General features: G+C 50.4%; 2 protein-coding genes across 2 annotated transcripts in view; one reads left to right on the top strand and one right to left on the bottom strand.

Moving 5' to 3' along the window:
- Positions 1–6,505, bottom strand: part of LOC102001037 (galactoside 2-alpha-L-fucosyltransferase 3) — a 14,843-nt gene extending 8,338 nt beyond the window's left edge. Inside the window, exon 1 of the mRNA XM_013353651.2 lies at positions 6,398–6,505. The gene's annotated coding sequence lies outside the window, so the exon portion shown is untranslated. The remainder of the gene's footprint in view (positions 1–6,397) is intronic.
- A 1,768-nt stretch (positions 6,506–8,273) lies between these two features.
- Ntn5 (netrin 5) lies at positions 8,274–15,549 on the top strand. Its single transcript, XM_005366924.1, has 6 exons — positions 8,274–8,898; positions 12,294–12,482; positions 12,654–12,803; positions 13,086–13,139; positions 13,692–13,772; positions 15,188–15,549. Exons 1-6 carry the CDS (start codon positions 8,274–8,276, stop codon positions 15,547–15,549), a joined length of 1,461 nt encoding a protein of 486 aa, XP_005366981.1.
- Positions 15,550–17,531: the final 1,982 nt, after the last annotated feature.

Below are 17,531 nucleotides of genomic sequence, written 5' to 3'. Positions count from 1 at the left end.
AGTGCTGGGATTAAAGGCGTGCGCCTCCATCGCCCGGCTAAAAATCATTATTTTTAAGGCTAAACCTGACAAAATGTAAAGTTTTAGTTTTATAAAAGCTCTGCTAACTTTGTTAGGAAATACAAGTTAATAGCCAGTCATCCTTAAAGTACTGGTATAATTAATTACTGGGACAAGCCTTATTTACTCCCCTGTCTATGTTTTCAAAGTCAAACTTAAAACAAGTAACTAGAAACAAAGTTTGTCTAATCAGATATACTTAGGTAGCCCTCATACTTCAGAGATCTGCAGAATATAGCATTTAAAATGATGATTAAAAAGCTTAGTATCAGACAGAGGCTTCCAGATCCTAGCAGTGACCCAAGGTCTCCAGAGAAGAATATGGGACACCACGATGTCTCCACCTGGATTACGATGACTCTGACCACTGATGATATGCCCCAGTGCAACACCAGCTGCCAGGACCAGGTCCAGACTGAGAACAAACAGCAGGACATTGGAGAATTGATTGCACAACTTTTGCCTAGACAAAATAAGGTCAGACTTTTCCATGTCCCTCTTTCACAGGAAAGAAAAATTCACCTTATGGGCCTGGCTAAGATACTTCTGCCTCCAATGCTATGGAGACCTGTGTATGGCTAACTGTGGTCTAACATATGAACTCTGGTCCCTGCTATTTTCAGTAGACTCAGAAGCTGCTTGGTCTGTATTCAGATATAATTTATTTATCCTTCTGGGATCTCTGACAGTACTAATGGCTAGGGTAGCTATAACTTTGTCAGCTTAGCAAAAGAAGGTATCCAAATTCTTCCACAAAGCTATAGCCAACTTGTTACATATACATACATATGGCTCAGAGGTTAAGAGCACTGACTGCTCTTCCAGAGGTTCTGAGTTCAATTCCCAACAACCACATGGTGGCTCACAACCATATGTAATGAGATCTGGCGCCCTCTTCTGGCATGTGGTCATACATGGAAGGAATGCTGTCTATATAATAAATAAATAAATCTTAAAAAAAGAGAGAGAGGCAGAAAACCATTGTTAAAGGCACAAATACAGGTCAGAAAGCTAAATAAATATTATTAAAAAAAAAAGATCTTCACTAACCCCACATCAGATAGAGGGCTGATCTCCAAAATATACAAAGAACTCAAGAAATTGGACACCAAAAGAATACATAATCCAATAAAAAAAATGGAGTACAAACCTAAACAGAGAATTCTCAACAGAGGAGTCTAAAATGGCTGAAAGACACTTAAGGAAATGTTCAGCATCCTTAGTCATCAGAGAAATGCAAATCAAAACAACCCTGAGATTCCATCTTACACCTGTAAGAATGGCCAAGATAAAAAAAAACACTGATGACAACTTATGCTGGAGAGGGTGTGGGGAAAAGGGAACACTCCTCCATTGCTGGTGGGAATGCAAGCTTCTACAACCTCTTTGGATATCAGTATGGCAATTTCTCAGAAAATTAGGAAACAACCTTCCTCAAGACCCAGTAATACCACTTTTGGGTATATATCCAAAGGATGCTCAATTGTGCCACAAGGACATGTGCTCAACTATGTTCATAGCAGCATTGTTTGTCATAGCCAGAAGCTGGAAACAACCTATATGCCCCTCTATTGAAGAATGGATAAGAAAAATGTGATACATTTACACAATGGAGTACTATACAGCAGAAAAAAATGACAGCTTGAATTTTGCAGGTAAATGGATGGAGCTAGTAAACATTATTTTGAGTGAAATAACCCAGACACAGAAAGACAATTATCACATGTACTCACTCATGGGTGGTTTTTAAACATAAAGCAAAGAAAGCCAACCTACAAACCACAATCCCAGAGAACTTAGACAACAATGCAGACACTAAGAGAGACTTACATAGATCTAATCTACATGGGAAGTAGAAAGTAGAAAAAGACAAGATCTACTGAGTAAATTGGGAGCATGGGGACCTTGGGGGAGAATTGAAGGGGGAGGGGAGAGGCAGGGAGGGGAGCAGAGAAAAATGTAGAGCTCAATAAATATCAATAAAAATGTATAAAAAAGAAATATAAGTTAATATATACTCATCTATAATAGTCAAGCTTGTAGTCATGTTAGTTAGATTTTCTAGATGTATAGAGATATATTTCAGTCAGGTATTCTTCAAATCTTTCAGAGACCTTCAGAATATGACATTTAAAATGTTTTAACAACTTAAGACTTTTCATGGCAATGAGGCACATCTGCTCCTGGCAGTACCAAGCTACTTCAAGAAGAAGATGGGCATCGAAGAGGCTCCTTAAGGAGTTGGTTAGCCATGTGGGCAAGAAACTGGGCATGCAGGACCGCATTGAAATGACTGATGAACTTGCCTAAAGGTGAGATGGTCCTTCGGGGTTCCTGCTTCATGAAAGTGTCCGCCAGACGCTCTGCAGGACACAGAAGAAAGTGACTGACAGACTGCCAATACAAGTGGAGCTGTCTTTGTAATTTCCTGCTTCATGGAAAAGTCTGCTGGATACTATAAGCCAGTGGGCTGAAGATGGATGTCCCAACAGTACAGAAAAACTCTGGGTGACTGTCCAGACAGCGAGATGTCCCTGTCAATTCTAGAGTTTGGAAGTTGCGTACACTGTACTTTCTGTTTACTTAGGAAATATTATATCCTTCTGGAGTCTTTGATGGAGTTGAAGAATTTATAGTTATAGTTTTCCTTAGTTATAATAAAAGATAAAGTAGCTATAAATATTGTAACTGGGGGCTGGAGAGATGGCTCAGCGGTTCAAAGCACTGTCTGTTCTTCCAGAGGACCAGGGTTCAATTCCCAGCACCCACATGGCAGCTAACAACTGTCTGTAACTCCAGTTCCAGGGCACCTGACACCTTCACACCAATGCACATAAAATGAATTTAAATAAAAATAAATAAATATTGTAACTATAATTCTTGTTTGATACCTTTTCTGTTATATGTAATTTTGCTATGTTAAATTAAAAGCTTTCTTTAAACAGAAAAGGGGAGATGATGTGGGAGTCCCCTCTGTGTGCTATGATTACCATTAATGAATAAAGAAAGTGCTTTGGACCTATAGCAAGGCAGAACTTAGGTAGGCAGGAAAAGCTAGGCTGAATGCTGAAAGAAAGAATGGCTGAATAAGAGAGAAGCCATGTAGGCCTGCAGGAGACAGATGCCAGAACTTTACCAGTAAGCCACTGCCATGGGGCAATACACAGATTAATGGAAATGGATTAAATTAATATGTAAGAGTTAGCCAATAAGAAGCTAGAGCTAATAGGTCAAGCAATTACTTAATTAATACAGTTTCTGTGTGATTATTTCAGGGCTGAGTGCCTGGAATGAACAAGCAGACTTCCTTCTCCAACAAGAAAATGTTTCTGATTCCTTTCCCCTGCTGTGGTTATCTGATAAGCCGAGAGAGCAATGACTACTTACAGTTTGCGTCATTTATTTTGGTTGTCATCTAGGTATAGACTTTAAGATGTTTCTCATCAGGCTAAGGACATCTCTGACCAACCCATACCTGGCTGTCTGGACAATAGAAAAATATACAAACCAAAATCTATAGTTTTAGCTAGGACTCAAAGGTACGAGTTTATTCCTGCTGTTTTACAGATACCCGTTATTTGCTTTTTTCTATTATGTGGATTTCAGTATGGGCCTGGAAGTTTCAAATGTATTATTTTCCTTTAAGTACATAAATTTTTAAGTTCTGTTCCTAGTTTAAACTTGTGTCAATAGGTTCCCACTTGGCTGGCAAACACATCTAAACACCAGTTGCTGAGTACTACCTGCTCCAAATGACTGTGAGCCCTGGACTTCCTGGAAGCTGACGTGGACCAGTCCAGCTGATGTGAGTGCCCCCTGTCTTTTCAATAGAGTCTGAAAGCCAGATTCTTCTGAAGAATGCCCCATTGCCTGAACTCTCTCCTTGAGTGTGGCTAGCCTTGCAGCCTCCTGGGGCCTGATACCAATGCCCCAGTGTCAGTTCAAAGTAACTATAGAAAAGAACATGTTGTCCCACGCTCCCTGCCCGGAACAGGCTGAAATGCTGAGACAAGGGTACTCCCTGGAATGGGGAACAAAATGTCTACCCATAGTGCCCACTGACATAGCAGAAAAACAGGCCCAGATTGTCAATTGATAGATTTATTAACTAAAGTAACTACAATAAGACAAGACACTTGACCTTCTTCATACAAAGAGGTATTATAAGGTCCTAAAAAAAACTATTTCTATATACATCACTTAGGATTATAATCTGGCTGTACTCAAAGATCAAAGATACAGGGCTTTAAGAACGGCAATAGATGCAAATGTCACTGCCCTAAAAAATCTGTAGTGAGATCCCAGTAAAACTGCCTTGAGCCCCTAAGCAAGCAGGACCCATGAATGGGTCCTGTCACCTGGTTCTTGTGAAAAGGGGGGAATGTGGGGCCCAGGGCAGCCTGACCACACATGTGAGGCCCAGCCCATGTAGAGCCCAGGGCAGCCTGACCACATATGTGGGCCTCAGGTTATGTGGGGCCCAGGATAGCCTGACCACACATGCGGGGCTCAGGTCATGTGGGGCTCAGGATAGCCTGACCACACGTGGGGCCAAAGCTGCACAGCTGCCACAGCAGGCAGTACCGGGTTCCAGGAAAAGCCCTAAGCCTGCACCACACAGGAACAGACCATCCAAAGGAAATTCCCAATGTTCCAACCACTGTAGATAGGATCACCTGCCAGCACACAGCCATCGCTTTTCACCAGGACACCCCTAGACAAATGTCAGCCAATCAGGGGTCCTGAGCCTTAGAAATCCCTCACCCCTCTGTTACTATAAAAACTCAACCCTAACTGAGCTCCAGGCTCTCCGATCACTCCAATACGTTGGACACACGGAGAGTCCGAGTTTGTAAACTTGTGTAAGAATAAAGGCTCTTTGTTTTTACTCGGTCTCCTAGTTGGTTTTGGGGAACTCCATAATCCGGGCATAATATTAACTTGACCATTTTTGAAAGTGTGAACATTCTTGGCATTTAACTTGGGTCCCCAGCAAGGTCAGCCAGCTTGGACCACAAGACATGCACAGCATCCACAGCAGGTGTGATAGAAACACCTTCAGTAATTCACACGCCACAGGCAGATCTACTTGAGGTCCCCTCGCACACACAACTTTTTATTTATCCCAACTATTTTCTTTCACATCTCCTGGTTCTCTGCCCAACTCAACATGGAGCTCCTGGCCCGGCCACAGGACCACAGAGCAGAGAACGGACAGAGAACCTGGGTCAGGGAGAAGCCACAGGACTCCAGAGAGGGTGCAGCTTTGGGGCCTCTGAAGCACTTCCTGGGAAAAGCAGCTGCTTTGGGAAGGGCTCTGCTGCTGCCATCTTGAGGCAAGACCTGGCCTTCGTTTTGCTATCTCAAGAGTGCCCTCTTGAGGCTATTTTTGCCCCAAGACCTAGAAAACACATCTGGCAGACTGATTAGAGGCTGACCTCCCCAGCTTCTTTACTAAGGCCTGTGATATTGAACCTCCACCAGAATCACTGTGGTGGGCACAAAGGCCTGAGCTCTCCTGAAGTCAGGCCCTGAGAGGCTTAAGGTTCCCATATTTGGAGAGCCCACATATCACCTCTGAATTGGGGACCAGCCACTTTCTGGGTAGGTGTGGCTCTCCCTCTTGTGCTTCTAACTGCTCCTTTTCTCATTCATGGCACAGGGGATGTCTTCTGGGTGACAATCACCTCGCCAGCTCAGGCTACCCAGAACAAAGTAAGGAGTAACGGTTCTTTTGGGGACAACTTAGGGACTCACCATGGCAGTCGGGGAGGATCCGATAGCAGACTCCAACTTTCTTCCAATGTCCTAACAGACAGGACAAGGCTCTCTTCTCCTGGCCAACTCTCTGAAGTCCCAGATCGTGTTCCCACTCAGCAAACCATACATAATTGTCTACAGAACAGACTAGCTTCCTGTCTTTCTGTCTGGTAGGTGACCTGACAGGGCCATGGCTGTAGGAGAAACTGCACACACCGTGCCTTGCCCAGAGGGAAGCCACGGTACCCAGAACACGACGACTGTGTGAGCATCATGAACATCAGCTGCTGCACTGTTGCACTTCAGCTGTCCTCTCTTCCTCCCCACTTCTACCAGGCTGGAGACCCATTTTCACCGCTCTCCTCGCAGACAGCCTGGCCTCGCTTCCTCTGCAGTCGGCCTGACCTGAACACCAGCTAACCCACACGTGGCAGGAAGATGCAGGACTGGCACTGGTTGGGATTTAGCCAGAAACAGGGGGCTGGCAAGCTAAACTCCTGAGGTAAGAGGGGCTAGGGCAAGTGGGAACAGGCCAGGATCCCAACCTCAGGACCCCCACCGACAGCTGTCCTCCTACCTGCCTGGATCCTTCTAAGCCAGTGTGTCCAGGGCCACCGGGCTGCAAGCCTGCTGGGGGCGACAATGCTCCTGTCCCACGCAGTCTCGGGTGGTGTGGCTGGCAGGGGTCCCTGTGGGGAAAGCGTGGCTGCTGTTGGCCAGAGTTTGGGGCGGGCAGTTGGATTCTGCGGGCTCTGCTGTGAGCTCCCGCCCAGAACCCCCACTAGCCTGGCCTGAGAACAGCCACGCTCGTTCTTCCCGAGAGCCCACCGCAGCTCCGCTCCTACAGAAGAGTGTGGGGACAGCTGACTGCAGGACACTCTTCTCTTCTTCAGGCAGGTTTGACCAATGGCTGGGCCCTAGTAGCCGGGTAGGAGATGCATGCCTAAGTGGGGAAGGCAGGCAGGGTTTCTTATAGATCCCACCAGTCCAGCAAGGCTAACTGTAGGCCCGGATGGGCTGGGGCTAGATTCCGTCCGCCTCCCAAGAACATAAGAGAACTCACAGCCTGATACTTTACGGTGTTAGGAACCAGAAGGTGGAACTCGGAAATTACCCAGCAAGAAACGTGCTTACATGAGGGGCTAGGGCTTAGTGAAGCTGGCAAATTCTACACTAAGGCTCCAGAATCCTAGGGTAGGGATCAGGCCTATGATATGGGCAAGGGAAGTGTCCTGTCTGATAAATGGCAGTGGGGCACAGGCCTGTGTAGCTCTCGGCCCAGGTACAGATTCAGAGGTAAGGGTTCATGCATGGGGTCAGAGAAGTCCCCAGGTCTTCAGTTCTCAGTGGGGAAAGTGGAAGCCCTAAGTCCTAACACTTCCTGGACTCTGGATTTCCGGTTTCCAAGTGCCCTGACATCCGGCACACACCTTATGCCACTTCCTGCTTTTTGTCTTTCCTCCCATATTTAGATCCCAACATCAGCTCCCCCATCTGCTTTGAGGGCCTGAGCATTGTGGGGAATGTGGGTATTTGGATCCATGCCTGAGATTCAGGGTAGCAGGTGGGATCCCTGCCCAGAAAGGCCCTAAAAATCTAACTGTAGGGTCCTAACCCTGAGTCCTAACGGAAGTTTAGGCTTCTGCTCTCCAGCTCCAAGGTGTTGTGGGTTTTCAGCCCCCGCACTCCATCCTTCCCTCAGCTCTGTTCTCTGGCTGGACACCTGGGGGGGAAAGGGTTAAGGGCAGAGGGCTGGGGTAGACAGCAGAGAGGCCAGGGCTGTTTGGCAATAATCCCTCTCCGTGCATAGGGTGTGGAGAACAAAGTTAGAACCCCATGTGGGAAAAGCTTCCACTCTGATCTACGTGGGCCGAGGCCTTGGCCTCCGCTTCTGATTTCCTATTGGGCACCACCGGCTGGCTCTCCCTTCCCTCTTAGGCTCCTCACGGTCCTCGGGCTTTCCCAAGTGTCTCTGAGCCGACCTGCTCTTTCCTCTCAGCCCCAGGTCCTCCTAGTTTCATGCCATCCAACTATCCATTCCGGTGTCTGTCCTCTGTCCTACGGTCTGGCTTTCCCCAAGGTCGGTGTCTCTTCCTTCCCCCAGCCATGCCCTCCATCTCTTCCTTGACACACCCTTCTAGGTTTTCACATCTGTTGGTACCGCTGCTTCATCTGCCCCTCACCCTCTCCCCAGGGCCTCTTCCCCCTTGACACTGATGGATAACTTTGGGGTGTTAAGCTCTGGATTAGTTCAGGCAAAATTCTTGATTTTGCTTGCGTTCTTTTCCCTCTGGGTTATGTAAACAGTAATTCTCCCCAGATGGAACTATTTTCCTCGCTTCAAGGCAGTTGGGGAGGGGGCTCAGGCAGGGCGGGAAGGGACGCAGGCCCACAGGGATCCTCAGCAGGGTGGAGGCTGACTGAGGCTCATCTACACCCTGTCTACAGGTGCCATGCCCATTGCCTTCGTCCTCTGCCTTCTCCTTAGCCAGGCCAGCTCAGATCCATGCTATGATTCAGGAGGGCGCCCTCGCTTTTGCCTCCCACCAGTGACCCAGCTGGCCGGCAGGGTAGAAGCCCCCTGCCCTCAGACCTGTGCTCTCCCTGCAGCCAGCCCTGGCTCTCCCTGCAATGGCAGTCTGACCCTGGACCTGGATGGCCCCTTCCTCTTGACATCTGTCACCCTGCGGTTCTGCACCCCGGGGCCTCCAGCCCTGGTTATTTCTGCTGCCTGGGCCCCTGGAGGCCCCTGGAGGCCACTATGGCGCAGGCCTGCCTGGCCTGGAGCTCTGGGGGGGCCCAAGAGGGTTACCTTTCGCTCCCCACCAGGCCCCAAGGCCAAGATAGTGGTCAGCCACCTCCGTGTGGAGTTTGGGGGCCAGGCAGGGCTGGTGACCACTGGGGTAAGAGGCCGCTGCCAGTGCCATGGCCATGCAGCCCGCTGTGCTGCCCAGGCCCAGCCCCCACGCTGCCGCTGCCGCCACCACACTACTGGCCCAGGATGCGAGAGCTGCCGTCCATCCCATCGAGACTGGCCCTGGCGGCCTGCCACACCCCAGCACCCTCATGCTTGCTTGCGTAAGTCGTGGGTACTCTCCCCAACCCTTCCACTACTTGGCCCCCTGGGACAACTTGCAATTCGCCCCTGTCCCAAAGCATGCAGAGTGCTCTCCCCTCAGAATTGCTTTGCTTTGCTCAGCCTCACACTGTGTGGTGACCTGGTTCCCTTTCCTTATTGGCCAAGGGTGTCAGATACATACCCCCCCCACAAACACACCTACCCCCCCACACCCCCACAAACACACCTACCCCCCCACACACCTACCCACCCACACCCACATACCCCCACACACAAACACACCTACCCACCCCCTCACACACCCACAAACACACCTACCCACCCCCCACACATGCGCAGACACACCTACCCACACCCACGCGCGCAAACACACCTACCCCCCACAAACACACACACACACACACACACACACACACACACACACACACACGAACCCCTCTGTCAGGGTCTCCACAAGCAGTCACCTGACACCAGAGCAGTACTGAGCAGAACATATCCCAGGGCCTGGTGTAGCACTGGGTTCGGGCAAGGGTCCAAGCACATACATTTCCTGACTCCTAGGGGACACGGCACAGAAATATTTAATTATAAAACATTATTATGGACCACTATCTGCATGGAGAGACTGTGACCACAATTCACTTACACAAGGTCACACAGGTACCAGGTATGAGCGTGGATCCCTCCTGCTCAGCTCCCAAGGGCGCCATCATACTAGGTCCCCAGAGACTAGCGTATCCTGAGGGTTGCAGAGAAGCAGGGAGCCGGATGCACAAAGTGAGCACAGCTTCATCCCTCACTTGGGAGCACCTGCTGCCTGGGACACCACTCCCGGGCAGAGAGGAGAGTTGAGAAGACTGAGGGACTTGTCCTAGACGCTGTCACCCCCATTCCTCCAGCCACACTGTCCACTCTGTTTCCACCTGTCTGTGACCTCAGCCTTGTGGGTGATCAATGCACTGGCAGACAGGTGCAGACAGATGCACACATTCCTCAGCCTTTCAGGGAGGCCAGGTCCCAGCCTTCTGCCCTCCAGCACCCCGGAATCAGCAGGGGAGACTCACGTGTCCTGAGGCTGGGGCAGGCTCCATCCTGGGCTTGGATAGGGCCTGGGTGCTAGGGAGGCTGTATTCCTGAGTACGATCACAGTTACCCAAGTTAAGAGAGGTGCAGTCCTGGGGACCTGGATGAAAGGCAGTGACACACTCCCGTGGCTTTACAGATGAGGCAGCTCCACTGTCCTCCACCTGTCATGTCTGCCTCTACAGAGGTCCTGGAACAGCACTGCCATGCAGAGCCATCTAAACCCTTGCTTGGGGAGGGCACACAGCCTCACTAGACAGGGAGCAACAGAGGTGGGGAAGGAGTGTCACTCTCTCAAGGACATGCAGCTGTCTCTACCTTTACTACGTCGCCCCTCTGCTCTGCCCCAGGGGAGCTGCCAGCCCAGGCTCTCAGCCTCTAAATCCAGGTCCTGTCATAGAGGGCCCAGGTACTCTGATTTAATATCTCTCTGAAATTCCTGCTACACATACCGATCCCTGGGCCTGGTGATGCTGACTGAATTATTCTTCAATTTATGTGGGTGGACTTTTGTTGTTTCAGTTTTTTTTAAAGACTTATTTATTTATTATGTATACCGTGTTCTATCTGCATGTATGCCTGTAGGCCAGAAGAGGGCATCAGATCTCATCATAGATGGTTTTGAGCCTCCATGTGGTTACTGGGAATCGAACTCAGGACCTCTAAAAAGCAGCCAGTGCTCTTAACCTCTGAGCCATCACTTCAGCCCACCTCCCCCCATTTTTGACAGTGTCTCACTATGTAGCTTCAGCTGCCTGGAACTCAATATGTAGAGCAGGCTGGCCTCGAACCCATAGGATCCACCTGCCTTTGCTTCCTGAGTACTGGGATTAAAAGTGATCCACCATGCCCAGCAATTTACATGATTAAGAACTAGCTAGGCAGCGGACATTAGTAGTGTACGCCTTTAATCCATGCACTCGGGAGGCAGAAGCTGGCTGATATCTATGAGTTTGAGGCCAGCCTGGTCTACAGAGAGAGTTTCTAGACTGCCAGGGCATCAAAGAGAAACCCTGTCTCAAAAAACTAAAAGCACTAGCCAGGCATGGAAAAACTCTATTATATACCAGTACTCAGGAGATGGACGCAGTAAGATCATAAGTTCTAGGCCAGCCTGGTTTTCATGAGGCCCTGTTTCTCCTGCAACCAACCAAACAAATGTATGAAAGGTTTCCTAGTGTTTCTGATCAGCAGTAGGGTATGTGAGATACCAAGGTCCTTGCGCTCACAGATAAGCACCAGAGAACCAGGAATGTTAAACACAGGGTCGTCCCTTCAAAGGGAGGGAGGGATAACCTGTTATACATGTTATAACCCAGAAGCTGGGAGCAGCCCTGGTTAATATCCTGGTGACCTTTGCACTATCTGTGTGGCTGAGACCACACCAGGTCCTCCCCCAGAACCTTGTTTATTGTTTTCAGTCTGCAGAACCCATCTTTATGAAAGATGTCACTTGTACTTTATAGAGAGTTTCAAAGTAGTCATGTCTTAAGCTTTGTTGTGCACACAGGATTGAGTTCATTATCACCAGGAAACGTCACCAAACTGTGCCGTGCTTAACTGTGCCTAAAATAAACTCCTCGGGGTCAGACTCTCAAAGCTTGAGCCGGCACCAGTACTGAGTCGTGTTGAACTGAACTACCTTCTTGTTTCCCGCGGGTCATTACTCTGCTGGCTGTGGTGGTTGCAGAGCAGCGGGGTTTGATAGTTACTGCCTTCACGAATCTGAGAAATGCTCCCAGGAAAACACACGTGATCAACAATCTGTGGGCTTTGTGGAACCCTTAGGACACAAGCCCAGACGCTGCTTCTGCTCCTTCCTGGCTGTGCTGCCTCCAGCAGGTGACTCCACCTCTGTGTGTCATTTAACCTATGAAATGGGATGGTGGTGTCCAGGAGGGTACACACCAGTAAATAGTACCTAGCACATGGAAGCACCATAGGCTCAGCACATACTCCATGCTGGGTTCTAGGTTGAGCATGTTTATCTTAATCTCCTTGGATGTAAACACAGCAAATGTCATCCTGAGCTACAGGATAGAGTAGTCCCCTTCATGCAGAGGCAGGGGTTCCCCAACCTAGCCCATTCTTTCAGCACTATGGCCTCTCAGGAAGGTCACAGGCTAGCTAGTCCAATGCCACAGCTCAGCATGAGAATTAAGACATCCTGGGAATGAGCCAAAGCCAGTTTCTAAAACCACAGATCTACCTTCTTTCCAAGAACAGGATGGTAGAGAGAAAGCTGGGGACGGGAGGTCGACCTGGCCCTAATGTGCCTGTATGACAGTTTCTGACATCATCTTATCCCCAGCCTGCTCCTGCAACCAGCATGCCCGACGCTGCCGATTCAACTCCGAGCTATTCAGGTTGTCAGGTGGCCGTAGTGGGGGTGTGTGTGAGCGGTGCCGCCACCACACAGCTGGGCGGCACTGTCACTACTGCCAGCCAGGGTTCTGGAGGGACCCAAGCCAGCCCATCACTAGTCACAAGGCATGCAGGGGTGAGTGTGGCCGGAAGCCAAGCCAAAGGGGAAAGGACACCGCTAGGATTCTGTACTGGCAGACACAGAGGTGGGTGTGAGGGAGGAGGCTAGCCGCTCAGGTCTGGGGGATGGTTCACAGACTGTAGGGAGCCTACTGGTCCCAAATAGCTCCTTCCTTTTGTTACGAAGCCTGCCAGTGCCACCCAATTGGAGCAACGGGAGGGATGTGCAACCAGACCAGTGGCCAGTGCTCTTGCAAGTTAGGGGTCACAGGCCTGACATGCAGTCACTGTGGTCCTGGATACCAGCAGAGTCGCTCACCGAGGATGCCCTGCCAACGTAAGTCCACAGCACTTGACCCCATAAACACTGAGCTGGGATAACTGTACTGTGGCTTTGGCTTTTGGGTGTCAGTGGATGAACTCTGATTGTTCAGGGAATCTGGGTCTGAAACTACATTACAGACTCTTCAACCTTGGGGAAAAGGCTAAGGTTTTGGGCTCCTGGTTCTTACGAGGGAAGTGGCGGGTAAAGGACGGGTGCACCTTTGGGAGTCGGCATGCCTGGATTCCTCATGGTGACTCCTAGAGATTAAACTGAATTTCCCCTCTGCTCTGACAGGAATTCTGGAGGCAACAACTGCCCTTGCAACTACCCCTATTGCGTCTCGGTCTGGTAAGAGGCTGGCATAGGCACTGCGGGCAGCAAAGGGGATCTGGGAAGGGCTTCCCCGAGGCCGGAAGGGACCCAGCCCTCCTTTTAATATTCATTCATTCATTCATTCATTTATTTTTATTATTTTTTTCACTTAGTTTTTTGAGACAGGGTTTCTCTGTGAAACAGTCCCGGCTGTTCTGGAACTTGCTTTGTAGACCAGGCTGGCCTTGAACTCACAGAGATCTACCTGTCTCTGTCTCCCAAGTGCTGGGATTAAAGGTGTGCGCTATCACTACCCAGCGGTGTATTTTTCTGATTTTGTTTTTTTTTTGAGATAGGGTTTCTCTGGGTAGCCCTGGTAGAACTTGGTCTATAGACCAGGTTAACCTCAAACTCATAGAGTGGCCTGTCTTGGCCTCCTGAGTGCTAGAATTAGAGGTGTGTGCCACCATGCCTGGCCTCCAGCCCTTACTGAGGTGTAGACAGTCCAACTGCCCGAGGAAATGGGGTGAGGAGATGGGTTGTGCGCCAGGCCATGGAGCCCACTGCAGAGAGCCTGACCCTCCCCAGATCCACAATGTCAAAACTACTGCAATGTTTCGGACACCAGCGTGCATATGAGCCTTCAGAGATACTGCCAGCAGGATTATGGTAAGTGATGGAGAAAAAGGGGCTGCTTTCTTCCTGCCCTGCCATTTTCTTATTTTAAATGGGAAAGAATGTTAGAGCCCAAAGGACTCTTCCTTGCCATGATGTACTGGAACAGAAGACAATGGTGGGGGACAGTGGGGAGGAACCCTACCTTCTGTGTCTCCTTGTCCCCCATGCTCTGGCACTTGCAGTGTTCTCCTGTGGCCCGCCTGGCATCTGGAATGCTGGAGGAAGAGGGGTCTACATGAACAGAGGGCCCTTGTTCTGCCTATCCTTCTATCCTTGCAGCTCCAGACGTGAGCCCCGTCCCCTCCTACGAGGGCACACCAGTCCCCAGTCCTGAGGCCCATGAACTCAGCTCTCATTCAGGAGTCAGGGCTAGCCAAGAGATACGAACCGACCCCAGTTACTTCCTTCTGTACCGGACCATGGACCCTTTGCTCTCAGGATCATCAACCAACTTCCCTGTCACAAGCCTTTGAGGTGGAACTTCTTCCCCCCTCTTCTCAGGAGCACTGACCCACAGACCTTAACCTAGTCGCAGGCCTTGGCACTCAGTTCATCTTTTGGACCCCCAATTCACCCCAGACCCATCTCTCCCGAGGCCTCCACTCCTGGGGACCTTCTCAGCGGTCCACCAATACTCTGGTTTAGCTAGGAACAGCAGTGCAGGCTCAAAGTCGCCAGCTCCCAGAAGGCTGAGGCGGAAGGATTGCAGTGAGTTCTGGATTAGTTTAGGTTACAGAGTAAGTCCTAGCCCAGAGTCAACACTTCACTGTGACCTTGTTGCCAGAACAAGGGAATCCTGAGGCTACCGTTAATAGTAACACGGTCCCAAAAGCTCTAGCCAGCATTATCAGAAGCTCTCAGCAAACTCTCGGTGCCTGACCCGCAGCATGGTCCTGAACCTCCACCTCCCTCATCTTTCTCAACCACAACCCTACTTCACAGGGCCCTTAGGATCCTGATCGTGGACTTCCCCTCCCCCTCACATACACCACAGTGCCCACCATCCTAGCCCACCTCACTCGCCTTCCCAGCTTTGATCCTGGTCTCTACTTCATATATTGAGTGGTTCTCAACCTTCCTAATGCTGGAACTCTTTAATATAGTTCCTCCTGCTGTGGTGATCCCCCCGCCCCCAACCATAAAATTATTTTTGTTGCTGCTTCCGAACTGTAACTTTGCTACTGTTATGGATCATAATATAAAAATCTGTGCTTTCCGATGATCTTAGAGACTCCAGAGAAAGGGTTCCACCCTAAAGGAGTCGAGACTCCACAGACTGAGAACCGCTAATCTCTACCCTGCCTGCCCCTTCCTATGCCATCCGGTAGGGTCTTCTCCACCAGGCCTGACCTCACCCCTCAGGGACAGCCTCCCTCCCGCTTGTCTGACATGGTGTCTTCCCGCAGTTCTGCACGCACAGGTTTCAGCGTCGGAGGCTGTGGGTCCTGAGTGGTGGCGCCTGGCCGTGCACGTGCTGGCTGTGTACAAGCAGCGCGCGTGGCCCGTGCGCCGTGGTGGCCAGGAGGCCTGGGTGCCCCGCGCTGACCTGGCCTGCGGCTGTCTGCGCCTGCGCCCGGGGGTCGACTACCTGCTGCTGAGCAGTGCTGCGGCCGGCCCCGACCCTGCGCGCCTCGTCCTGGACCGCCACGGCCTCGCGCTGCCCTGGAGGCCACACTGGGCCCGGCTGCTGCGGCGCCTACAGCAGAAGGAGAGCGGTGGCGCCTGCCGCGGCCTGCGGCCTCCCACACCCAGCTGGCCCAGCCGCTAAGCTGAGCCCGAGCGCCCCAGGAGCCATGCGGGTGGGAGTCGGCAGAGCCTCGACCTCGACGTGGGCGCTTCTCTGTAGAGCCAATCAGAAGCTGCGGCGCTCGTGGCGTCATTCCGTACGACGTTTAGCCAAAGGCTTGAAGCCGCATGCAGGCCTTCGGGGCCGAAGTTGCCACAGAACAGCCTCACATCCGGTGGAATTGTGTGTCAACAGACCCCTGATCCATATTGGGAGAGTCGTTAGGAGGCGAATAAAGAAGACCTTGAGTAAATCTGCCCAGCGGAAGTTCTAAATCATTTATCTGAGAGAAAGGGGCCAACGCTCTTAGAAAGGACTCCAGTGGAGACCCTGAGTGCTAGTTGGATTCGTGTCGCTTCGTGATTAACCAAAAGTCAATAGGCTAGGTATGGCTGGGAACGGCAAGACATTTGACAAAGGTGCCCAGTGGTCTCATATATCTAGAAAGTTTGGCGTTCAGATACTTTAGTATTCTGATAGTCTCTGCAAAAGAAAAAACCTTGAATATCACTTGGTCTTGAAATATGGTGTAGAGCCATGGGGTACACATCTCAGCCTTGGCAGATGGAGGATTAGGAGCCCGAGGATTATCTAACAAGTGCTATTTGCAGATAAAACCGATTTATCTACATGAAGGATTTGGACTGGGCCTGGCCCATAGCAAGCACCAAATGAGTTTCCTGTTGTTATTTGAAAACCCAGAGGCCTCCCTGGCCTGCGAGTACTCTGATGGGGAGGACCTTGCTGGGTGTGGAAGGCAGGGAGAGAGAATTAAGGAAGTTCACAGGGGCTGTGGGAACCCTCGGAGCTATTGGGCCGCTGGCTGTGCTGCCTCCCACCCAAGAGCCTGGATGAAAGTGTGGCGCAGAGGGAGCCTTATGTGTTTCTTGTGACTCAAACTTTGTTTCTAGCAGTCGAAACAAATTGGCATGGAATCCACATCTGTGCCACTTGCCGACCAGACCCTTCCCATCCCTCCCTCAAGGGGCCAGCCCTGCCTGTCTGTTCACAATAATGGAGGTGGCACAGGTGGCCGCCAGACCTCAAAGGAGGCCCCTTGTCCACCTCAAAGCATAGCCAACTGACTTCACTGCAGTGGTGGTGGGGGCGGATCTCCTGAATCCTGTATTTGTTCTGTGAGGACCTAGCCTAGAAGGGGGGGTGGAGTGGGGAGGTTGGAAAGATTCAGAAACTGGGGCTGGGCCTGTAGCTCAACTCATAGAGCGCTTGCCTAGCGTGCATGGGTCCCTGGATTTGGTCCCCCTTACCCCGCTGAAAATCAGGAGTGCTGGTAAAAGTCTACCATCACAGCACTGGAGAGCGACAAGTAGGAACTAGAGGTCAGTCTGGGCTACATGAGACCCTCTCTCCAAAACAACAGCAAAACTCCAGCAACTAAAGGCAGAAGAGAGATTCCAAGCCAGGTATGGTGCAAACCTGTAATCTCAGCACTTGGAAAACTGGGGCAGGAGGAGCTGGAGTTGGGATTTGAGGCTAACCTGGGCTATACAGCGAGACTTTGCCTCATAAACCTATTTTTCACAGTAAACTATATGGCTTAAGAAAACAGGTATTAGCCGGATAGTGATTCACAGTTTTAATCCCAGCATTTCGGAGGCAGAGGCAGGTGGATCTCCAAGTTTGAGGCCAGGCTGGTCTACAGAGTGAGTTCCAGGACAGGTCCATCATAATAATGAAGGGTGATATCTCAAATAATATTCAGGTGGTGCAGGATTGCCATCCCAGCCACACAGAACAATGAGGCAGGAGGCCAGAAAGTTTAAGATCTCTCTGAACTAGAATGAGTTCAAGGCCTCACTGAACTACATACTAAGAAACTGTATCAAAAGGACGCTACAAAAGGACTGGAGATGTTTGATCCTACTGCACGTGCTGGCTCTGAGGGGGCCTGGGCAGTTTGGATGCTCAACTTACTGAACCTGGATGGAGGTGGGCGGTCCTTG

The sequence above is a fragment of the Microtus ochrogaster genome, unplaced genomic scaffold (genome assembly GCF_000317375.1).
Source record: "Microtus ochrogaster isolate Prairie Vole_2 unplaced genomic scaffold, MicOch1.0 UNK14, whole genome shotgun sequence".
Taxonomy (NCBI): Eukaryota; Metazoa; Chordata; class Mammalia; order Rodentia; family Cricetidae; genus Microtus; species Microtus ochrogaster.
Note: the sequence above shows the minus strand (reverse complement) of the source record. Positions and strands in the feature narration are given on the sequence as shown.